The sequence below is a fragment of the Euleptes europaea genome, chromosome 6 (genome assembly GCF_029931775.1).
Source record: "Euleptes europaea isolate rEulEur1 chromosome 6, rEulEur1.hap1, whole genome shotgun sequence".
In the NCBI taxonomy this organism is placed as follows: Eukaryota; Metazoa; Chordata; class Lepidosauria; order Squamata; family Sphaerodactylidae; genus Euleptes; species Euleptes europaea.
In genome coordinates, this window is record NC_079317.1 from 39,263,341 (window position 1) to 39,274,224 (window position 10,884).

The following is a 10,884-nucleotide window of genomic DNA, read 5'->3' on the forward strand; positions in this document are numbered from 1 at the left end:
AAGCCAAAAGTTTCCAGAGGGTGACTGAGGCAGGGAATTCCTCCGCGCCCAGCCCGGCTTCCTCGGGGACAGGACCAGACTCGTTCGCGCCCTCTTTGTTTGACTTGGCTGGGAAATTCCCAGCCGCCCCGAGCCCCGCCCCGCGCAGAAATCCCCCCGGCCGAGGCTGTATAGGGCAGGGCCGCTCGCCAGCGCCGCACACCGCCCTTGGCCCGCAGCAGCCGCAGAGCGCCCAGCATCGAGTCGCTCGTTCGCTCCCTCCAGCGCAAACCGACGGTGCCATGCTGAACCCCAGCGCCCTGGATTATCCAATGGATTATACGGCGGACGGCCACCCCCGGGAGATGCTGAAGAAGGACCGGCAGCTCAGCCTGGCCCAGGACGATCGCCACGACAGCGGCCTGGACTCCATGAAGGAGGAGGAGTACGACCAGTTCGTCCAGGAGCTGAGAGACATCCGCCTGCAGCCCAAGGAGACCTGCACGGCCCTGCAGAGCGCGCCCTGCCAGCCAGCGCCCGCTTGGAAGCAGCAGGTGACCGAAGACGGAGACACGTAAGTCGCCAGGACCGGGGCGATGGGGGGGGGGGGGGAGTTTGGAAATGTAGGAGAGGGTCGGATCGGGACCTTTCCTTTCGATCCCCCGAAGCGTCGAGAGCTGGCCGCTTTCACTTGGGAAGGCAAACCCTTCGAGGCTGGCCTCTTCTCACTTCTTTTTGGAAATGAGCTGGAAGGAAGAAGGCGATCGCTGGCGTTTTCAGAAGGCGCGATCTGGTTTTGAAACGCGGGCGGTCATTTTCGTTCTTAAAAGGGATTTTGTTGTTGTTGTTGAAAAGCTAGTATTACCGAGGTCGTGTGCAAGGGGGGTGGGGGGGAAAGTGCAAATAAATGTCATTGGAATCTTTATAAGCAATGGAGGAATAGTGATCTGGCCTCGGGTCTTGCCCCGTCGCAGTCCCCGAGCAGCTATTAGGCAGCCAAACTCGATTTTAAAATCGTTATTGGTGTTTAAAATGTGGCAGGATCCTAAGTCGGAGCTTCATCAGACACACGTTGCCGGAAGCCTAGCTTGAGCTTTAGTTGCTTTTCGGTACTATCCTGTGTGTGTGTGAGAGAGAGAGTTAAGTGCCGTCACGTCGCTTCCGAATTATGGCGACCCTGTGCATTAATGTCCTCCGAAACATTGATTTAAATGGGTTTACACGGAAGGAACTCTGCATAGGATTGCGATGTTAAATTAATTAGTTAACGTCGTCCACCGTATTGACAATGCGGGGTGTACGTACTTAAAGGAAATTATTTTTATATATATAAATATGTGTGTGTGTGTGTGTGTGTATGTGTATATATATATATATATATATATATATATATATAGCGTAGGACCTCTAGATTTGCGGGGAGCTGACGGGGGGGGCAACCACTGGGAGGGCGCAAGTACTTTGACCGCACGTTACATAAAGCACGGGGATTTTTGCAACGCTGGGTTTTTCCCTCCTCCCTCTTTGCCAGCGGGGGGGGAAGGGGGGGAGGCGCGCGGCCGGGTGTTCTGGCGGCGGGGGGCGGGGCCTTCGAGTGTGCGGCGCCGAGCAGGGCGGGGGGGGGGCGCGCGCTGGAAAGTCCCTGGCGCGGTGCCCGGAACACTCCGCTCTGAACAACACCGCGGAAAATACCAGGCGGCAGCAGCACGCGGCCCTGAAAACCCCAGGCTTTCGAAATCGTTTCTAGCTGATACACAAGTTCCTCCTCCAAGGAACAAGTGCCTCTTTTTTTTTGTTTTTTTGTTTTTTTTGCTGATCATCATAATCATCCTTGGGTTTTCCCATCTCTTTTCTTCTGCAGATTTCTCCATCTGGCTATTATTCATGAAGAAAAGGCTTTGAGTTTGGAAATCGTTCGCCAGACAGGATGTGACAAAGTCTTCCTGAATTTCCAGAATAAGCTGGGCCAGGTACTTGAGTTAGATTTTTTTTAATTGTTATTCCCGCAACAATTATTTGCTCACCTGAGTTTCCCTCAGGCACGTACTGAATGTCAGACAAGGTGTCAAAGGCAGACTTGAGAACTTCCTAAAAGAAATGTTTAAAGCTAGATAATAAATACAGGATACATTCAATGCAACAGCCGCAGACAGTACAGGGCATTGTTTCTGGGCATTAGCCCGTTTTTGCTCCACTAGCAGATTGCCTGCTATTACAGTTTTGCCCCATTTGTGGGGCAAACCACCCATGGGTGGTTGGAACTAATAGTTCTGGATTTTTAACAGAATCAGTTCAGGGTCTGCCTCTTGGCCTTCAGTAGCCTGAAATCAGGCGCTGTAATATTCAAAAGTGAGATTCCTCATAGCTGGCCAAGTTTGGGTATTTGCTAGCAGCCCCCAACACTGACAAAGGTCCCATCTTGCAGTGTGGATGCTATTCTCCCTTGGCAGAGGACTCCTGAGAAGCTTGGAGGTGGTGTGTGAAAATTCTCAATTGTGCAAGCACACCATCTTAATAAATTGGAGCCAGCATTGTGGGCTTGACAAGTCCTAAAGGTTAGGGAAAGTTATGAACGTTTAAGGTTTACATTAAAGCAGCTAGTTCTGAGCATGCTCACACGTGAACACCTGCAGAAGGAGCAAGGAGGAAGGAAGTGCATTCAGGACATCTAAAGGGACTGAAAGAGAGCTGTTGGCTCGGATGAATGTCTAAAGGGGATTTCCTTGCTTGCCTCACAAACCGACAATTCTTTCTCGCTTTCAATTTGTAGACGCCGCTTCACTTGGCCATGATCACAGATCAGCCAGAAATCGCAGAAACCCTCCTGAAAGCCGGATGTAACCCAGAGATCAGAGACTTCCGAGGAAACACACCTCTGCATATCACATGTGAACAGGGATCTCTGAGGGGTGTCGGTGTTCTCACACAATATTCTTCTCAGCACCACCTCAGCTCCCTCCTCCACTTGCGCAACTACAATGGTAAGTGTGGGCTCTGGCGTGATAAATAGCCTGCTGAAGTTAGTACAGGATTTGGCCAGTTTATTGAGCTCTCCAGCCAGAGGCTTTGCCCTGTTGCCTTGTTTTTCAGTGAGCTGGTTGGCTGCTTGCTTGTGTGGAAAGATGATCAGCCAGTAGCAGTTTTCCTTTGCATAGAATGATAATGTGTTGCTGCCACAGTATTTAATTTTCTCGGTTTTGTGTTTTACAGGCCACACATGTCTCCATTTGGCATCTGTTCAAGGGTATCTGGCCATCGTTGAATGTCTCCTGTCCTTCGGAGTGGATGTCAATGCTAAGGTAGGGATCAGTAGTTGTAAATAAGCAAACTTAATTACGTACATGATATGAAAAGGAACCAGTTTATCATTTGCTATTACTAACCCAATGGCCTTTTTGCACCCCCCCTCTTCCCAATAAACAGGAACCGTGCAATGGTAGAACTGCCTTGCATTTGGCTGTAGATCTGCAGAATGAAGAACTGGTGTCACTCCTGCTGAAACATGGCGCAGATGCAAACAAAGTCACCTATCAAGGCTATTCTCCATACCAGCTCACTTGGGGGAGAAACAACTCTGTCATACAGGAACAGCTGAGACCATTTACCACATTGGACCTACAAATGCTGCCCGAAAGTGAAGATGAAGATAGCTGTGAATCAGAAGCGGAGTTCACAGAGGATGAAGTAAGTAATTGGTTCTTCTTTCTGAGTGATGAGAGGCTGACTTCTAATTTCATTTACAGACCTGCATAAACCACTGGGCTGTTAGGAAAAAAGTGGAAGATGTAAGGTCCTTAGGTGTATGTGTAGGAGGATGCCTATTTATTCTTTGAAGGCACATCAGTTAATTGGATTAAAGCATGTCATTCACAGACCTAAGAACAGCAAACATCATGGAGAATTTGCTGAATCAGTCCATTTTAATGAAGCAAAACACTGCATTGCCTTCAAAGAATGATTGGCTTGCCTGAACAGTTGGCACTCTGATTAGTACATCTTCTCACCATTTAAAAATATGTGCAAATAAAAAATGTGAATGAAAAGATTTCAAAAGAAGCAGATTTGCTACATACTTTTCTGCTGTTATTTTTTACTTAAGATTTCAGCAAGGTGTGCTGTCTTCTGTTTCCTCATTTATTAGTTTCTATTTGGTAATATATTAAATAGGACCTAAGTCTAAAAAGTAGGGATAGGGGGTCTTTCCCTAATCACTGACTAAGCCCTGAAATGAATGAGGGACTCTGATTCTCAATTTAAAATTTAAGTGCTGGTGTTAAAAGTGGATGTCCTAATCTAATTAGTGAATATGCTAATTCCCAAAATGTAATCTGAATATGGCTGAAGTTATTGAGGTGATCAGTGTTGCATGAGATGCTATTTTGTGTGTTTTTTCCAAAATCATTTGCTAACTCGTTTCCCCCCCTTTTCTTATCTAGCTTTTGTATGACGACTGCGTTATTGGAGGACGATTTGTGCCTTGTTAAAGCGAGAGGGTTGCAAACGAAATGTGAACAATTACTGAACTCTCACACTGCACAGCGCAGAGCGTGTTGTTGTAACAACAGGTATCGCAGTCCAAGCATGAATTGTGGTTGTCAGACACCTGGAGAAATCGGGGCTCGTTTGCACCAAAGAGTTGATTGTCCAAATAAACGAGCAGAATGAGAACTAGAGGGTCCAGCTACATAATCACTCAGTGCTCGGCAGAAGGGCCGGCCACATTCTCACCGTCCTTTGGGAAGACATTCCGTATGCGTCTGCCAGGCTGATGAGAGGCATCCAAGAGACTGAGCTCAGGTGTGCTTTGTACCACACAGCAGGCAAAGGCATATTGCAGCCCAAAGAATAGCCTGTTGTCCACGCACAGGAAAGTGAACGATAGCATCCAGACTGTGCATTGTAAAACTCTGTGCCTTCCAATATGTATATTATGTATATGTTGTAAATCTTGTGAATAATTTTTGGTACTTGCAATATGTATATTTATTTCTAACAAATGAAAAATGCACTGGATTGGTGAATCTTGTTTCATTTGTATTATCTGTTCACTTTTTCCTCTTGGGTGTCCAGTTAGGCAAACACAACAACTTTCTTGCTCGTATTTTCAGGAAATCTCCCACATTAATTGTCCAGGGAAGGGGTCAGAGATTTGGATAGCCAAATATAATTGTGTATAAGAATCTTTTTTTAAAAAAAACCTACACTAGTTTGAAAACCACACATGCAATATTTTAGGGAGTATCAGCCAACCAAGTAAAGCATTAAAACTTCACTGATGTCAGTGGGAAAGACTAAGACATATGCTGTTAAAACCGGGGGGTGGGGGTCTCTGGAGAGCTTAAATTTGCTTTGTTCTCAAATGGCAATAGTAATCTATGATCACTTGTACATGATACAAAATTGGGGTGGTGGTGGATCTAATTATTGGATGTGAAGTTTGGCTGAGTGACTTGAACTGGCACACATGACTTTTTTTCTAGGCTAGCAAAACCTATCACATGAGGTCTTTCCCATAATTGTAGTGATCAGGGAGCCATTGGTGTCATCAGCTTAAAACTAGGGCTTCTTTCAAGTATCCATCATGAGCTATACACTTACATAAAATGGGGTGTAGTTTCTGTTTGAACATATTCATAAAAATCCCATATGGAGGCTTAATAATGAAATACAAACTTAAGATGTGTATTCTCTGTAGGAAAGCGGGCCTAATTATCATTAGGTCTTCTGTGATTGTTGCAGTATGAACAAATCTTCCTACACGGGTTACTGTCAGCCTAGACTTCTGAGCCACTGGTTGGGAGCTGTATTTGAAAATACATTACACTGGATTGGATCCCAAAGTGTCCTTATGTAAACAGCACTTCCCCCTTCTGCAAGGAGCCTATTTTTTCAAGCTTTCCTATTTATGCTGCAGCCTGCCCCACACTGTTTCTGGGGGACCCCTGCTCCTCAGAACTACCTTTTCAGGTGGCACAGGCAGCCAGAGGGGAAGGGGAAGGATTTGCTACGCAAACAGAGTTCATTCTTCGAATCCAGCTCAGCGCCTCGATACAGGATATGCAACGGCAAACACCATCCTGAAACCATGACACCTGGAAGAGGGGATAACTACCCTTCACTTGAATTGTCTCCCATCAAAGTTGCTGTTCAGGTCCATACCTTATGTGCAGCAGCGAGAGCTTCAGTGGACCTTTTGGCGAAAATGTTGCAAATCAAATCCAAACTCATATGTGCAGCAGATAATTTAGTTAGGAACATTGCCAGGAGCATAGACCTGACTGCCATGAACATAAGGACATAAGAAAAGGCCAGCTGGATCAGACCAGATGTCTTATCTAGTTCAGCATACTGTTTCACACAGTGGTCAACCAGTTACCCTTGAGGGCCAACAAACAGGATGTAGAGGCGAAGGCCTTACTCTTGACTGTTGAGGTTCCCTTTATTCATCAGTGTTTATGCTCCATGACATTTTCTAACCCCCTTTTAAAGCCATCTATGCTTATGGCCATCACTACACCCACTGGCAGTGAATTCCAGAGTTTAATTATATGGGCTTTGCTGCTTCCTATTTCAATGGGACAAAAATTCCCATGGCCTTGGACCATTTGTGGCACACTATACCATTGGTTTTACTTCTTATCTGACGCAGCTTTAGTAATCCATCATATGTTTGGCTTTGTTTGGCTTACAGATGCTGGTGCCCAGACTTCCTTAAACTGACCTCCATTGCAAACTGCCCAATGAATCAAGGACAAGCTGACAAAATATTTAGTCTTCACTCTTTCACACATTTTCAATGTACTTCGCAATGGGATTTTACTGTGTAAAATGGCAAAATCCACCTCCAAACGATTGCTAAAGTACTTTGAAAGTGGATTAAAAGTGCATTAGTCAGCATATGTGAAAGTGCACAGTGGAATTTCCCTGTTGACTACAGTGAGGTTTGAAGTAACAGAACCACATTAACAACTCACAGGATGGAAGCTAACCTATTTGGCCTCTTCCTCTCGCAAAGACGCTCAGTGTCAATACAGTTAGTAAGGGAGGGGTGCTAGTCAGATCCAAATCCTAAAAGGGGCAAAATGATTGAATCAGAGGTTTGTAAATGTTAGCCTTTTGATGGACTTGTAAATGTCAGCCTTTTGATAAATGCCCTTGGACCTCAGCCACAATTGCTTTGTATGCAGAATGTTTAATCAGAAGGTTTATGTCCGTGTTGCTTTGCACTGGATCTTGACTTTATGGAAATTATCACAGACATCGTCATTCTGAGTCAGGATTATTCCTTGTCCTCCCTTTCTTGTTTCCCAGTATGATCAGAGGTCATGCCTCAACACTTCCTGATAGCAGGCATGGATGTTAGTTTGCTAAATTTAAAGACTCGAGTCTGTGGCTAAAAATTATTTATTCATTATGCTTTTATATTCCCCCCCCCCCCGCTTCCATCAAGGAGTTCAGGGTGGTGTGCATCACTCTCTATTTTATCCCTACAACAACTTTGTGAGGTAGGTAAGACTGAGAGACAAGTCACCCAGCAGGCTTCGTGGCCAAGTGGGGATCTGAAGCTGGGTTTCCCAGATCCTAATCCAGCATATTAACCACCCAATTCTGCAGATTCAAAAAATAGACAATATTGCAGCACTCAGCAAATAAACTCACTTGGCCTAAACTTGCTGAAGCAAAGTACTTTATTTTGGACCTTGTATTTCAGATTTTGGAAAACTGAGAATTCATTGCACAAAACAGTGCAGCAAGAGGAAACAAAAATATAAACTATATTCTTATAAAAATATAAACCAAAAAGACAAATAAATGGGTTCTAGATTAAATCAAGCCTGACCTCTCCCTAGAAACTAAAATGACTAAACTAAGGCTCTCATACTTTGGTCACATTATGAGAAGACAAAAGTCACTGGAAAAGGCAATAATGCTAGCAGAAAAAATGGAAGACCCAACATGAGATGGATTGACTCAATAAAGGAAATCAAGGCCCTCAGTTTGCAAGACATGAGCCAAGGCTGTCAACAATCGGATGTTTTGGAGGTCATTAATACATAGGGTCACCATAAGTCAGAAGCGACTTGACTGTACTTGACATGCACACAAGTATAATAATGTTTGAATATAACAGCACCCTGGCTCTACAATGTCAAAATCAGAAAAATCCCTGCCCTGCCCATCCGCCCCATTTCCCATGCCACTCAACTCTAACTCTTTCTAACAGCTGATCTGAGGATCCCATGCCTATCGGCAGGGCACCAAAATGGGGACTCCCACAGGCAAGGGTTTCTATGTACTCTGGGTCTCTCCAGATCCAGATATATAGAAAAATATTATTTTGTAACTTAAAAGAAGGAAAATGGAAAATGGCCTGATAAGTACTCAGCAAGCTCATTCCCCTTCAGGAAGCATGGGAAGTTGATGGCAGTTTAGCATCAAGGTGAGGACTGGGAAACAGGAGGGGGAGTTGTCCTGCTTGTGGCTTATAGTATCCTGAAGAAGACGAGGCGTACATCCTTCATCCTCAGCTCTTTCATACAGCATGGGAGGAGAAGATGAAAATATTTGCATACTAAAGTTCAGGGCTAGATGAACAGCTCCCTACTCACTCCAAACCTCAACAGTTAGTGTTATATAGTACTTGTACTACAGCCCAAGACTACTAGACTTCAGAGTTAGCTCTTGCCTTAGTCTGACCCTACTGCTATGAGATAACTTCAAAATTTATCAACCCACCGTCCAAAAAATATTCTGATAGCTTCTTTTGGACCAAAGGATGTATGATTTTTGACAAAAACACAGCTGGTTCTAATTACGTAACTTCAATGTATTTATTTATTTGACTTTATTTTCCCCTGTCACAGGGACCCAAACTGTGTTCTCCCCTCCTATATTTTATCCTTACAACAACCCTGCGAGGCAATCCTTTATGTTTTGTTTCTAACTGCTGTACTCCTAGCCCTATTACATTGCTTATTGGATGTCTCATCCTATTAATTTCACTGATTTACACTATGTGATCCGCTTTGAGTCTCAGTGAGAAAGGCATACTATAAATAAAGTAACTACATCAATAAAGAGGTTAGGCTGACAGTGACGGGCCCAAGGTCACCCAGCAAGCTTCTGTGCCAGAGTTTAACCCTTACATTTGCAACAGGCTCTTCTTTGCAGATGCAGCTTGCACGCCTTCAAATTTTGTTTAATCCGCCACCTCTGCAGAATAGTTTGAGGTGGTATCCAATAATATACATAAAAAAGAGAGAATAAAATATAACACATGTGACAAACAATTAGCTTGGATCTTATGACTCGTGGGAGCACTGACCCATCAATTCACCAGGTGAAGTCTACAGGTGGCTGCTGCCCTAAAGCGCCTCTGGTAGCCAGGCGTAAGTCAAGCCCTGCACCAGCAGAGCTGGGAGCATTGCGGGGGCTCAGTGACTTGGACCACAGTGGCAACCCGGGGCCCCAGCTGAGAAGCCAATGAGATGCTGGCTGTACAACCAAACATTTTCACATCCCCATTTCATCCTGTGATTACTCTCTTCAGCTAAGTTGGGTCCAACGAGTCTCCTCTAGCAAGCCATGCTTCAGTGGAAAAAGACTTCCTCTGACTCTTGATGAAATCTCTCTGTGTCAGAGGAAGTCTTTCTTCATTGGAACAAGTCTGTTGGAGGAAGTCTTTCTCGGTCAAAGGAAAATTTAGTGGAAAGGAGTCAAGGGATCCAAGCAGTGTAACAACATAAAATAGTAAGAAGCAGACAAGAGACTCTCCCATTGTTCCAAAATAGAGGGTTGAGCTGACACCTAGCATTTACACCTCATACCCCTCCAGATGTATCCTGTATTGGAACCCCACTATTTTCAGTCTACATAGTTGTTTACTCATCCTCAGAGGAGAATGGAATGAAAGTTGGATGTTCTTATGTGCATTATTGAAAAATTCTAATTGTAAGTAATATTTTCTTTCTATGTTAAGATTTCATAGAAAATGAGAAGTATGCTATATTTAAGTATTTTTTATATATAGGAACGGAACTGAAAAAGAAAAAGAAACGATTGTCTTCCTATCAACTTCTGTATGAAGATGTCTCTTGTTGCATCCTTATCATAGCATTTCTTGGACAATTGTACCTGCTTTGGACTTTTGAAAGAGTTTTGTGTATATTTTGTACATAGCCTTGTTAGTCCTATTTGTTGCACTGAATACACTTTGTTATATCACTAGTTCTGTCAGTTGTTTATTGCCAGCTTTTCCTGCACTATCTTCCTTACCTTCCGTATCAGTGCAGAGGTGTTTATTTTGGTTGCTCAACCTCCAGGTACTAGCTGGAGATTTCCAGCTATTAAAACTGATCTCCAGCCAATAGAGATCAGTTCACCTGGAGAAAATGGCCACTTTGACCATTGGACTCTATGGCACTGAAGTCCTTCCCCTCCCCAAACCCCACCCTTCTCAGGCTCCGCCCAAAAACCTCCGCCGGTGGTGAAGAGGGACCTGGTAACCCTCACCCTCCCCAAACCTAAGCAGTTTGCAATTAGTACTGGAGTTGTAGCTGCACCCTCCTTATTTAATAACTAGCTGCACCAGGTATCTGTGTCTGTGTATGTAAATGTGTGAAAGAAAGAGAGGGGGAGAATACAAGGGAAGGAAGGGAAGGCTGGAAGACAGGAGGGCTCTGAATATTAGTGGGATGAGAGAGGGGGGGTGGGGACAGTTTAGGGTTACCTAAACTTGAGACATTCAGCTTGAGAAATTCCTGGAGATTTAGGGGCACAGCCTGGGGAGGGTGGAGTTTGTGGAGGGATGGGTTTCAGTGGGATGTAACACAACAGAATCCACCTTCCAAAGGTGCCCTTCCCTCGGGGAGTTGATTTCTGTAGTCTGGAGATCAGTTGGAATTC

General features: G+C 44.5%; 1 protein-coding gene across 1 annotated transcript; it reads left to right on the forward strand.

Moving 5' to 3' along the window:
- The first annotated feature begins 281 nt into the window (after nucleotides 1-281).
- Nucleotides 282-4,668, forward strand: NFKBIA (NFKB inhibitor alpha). Its single transcript, XM_056850929.1, has 6 exons — nucleotides 282-553; nucleotides 1,841-1,949; nucleotides 2,750-2,960; nucleotides 3,190-3,278; nucleotides 3,403-3,663; nucleotides 4,416-4,668. The coding sequence occupies exons 1-6, from the start codon at nucleotides 282-284 to the stop codon at nucleotides 4,461-4,463; spliced, it is 990 nt and encodes a 329-aa protein (XP_056706907.1). The 3' UTR covers nucleotides 4,464-4,668.
- The last annotated feature ends 6,216 nt before the right edge of the window (nucleotides 4,669-10,884 follow it).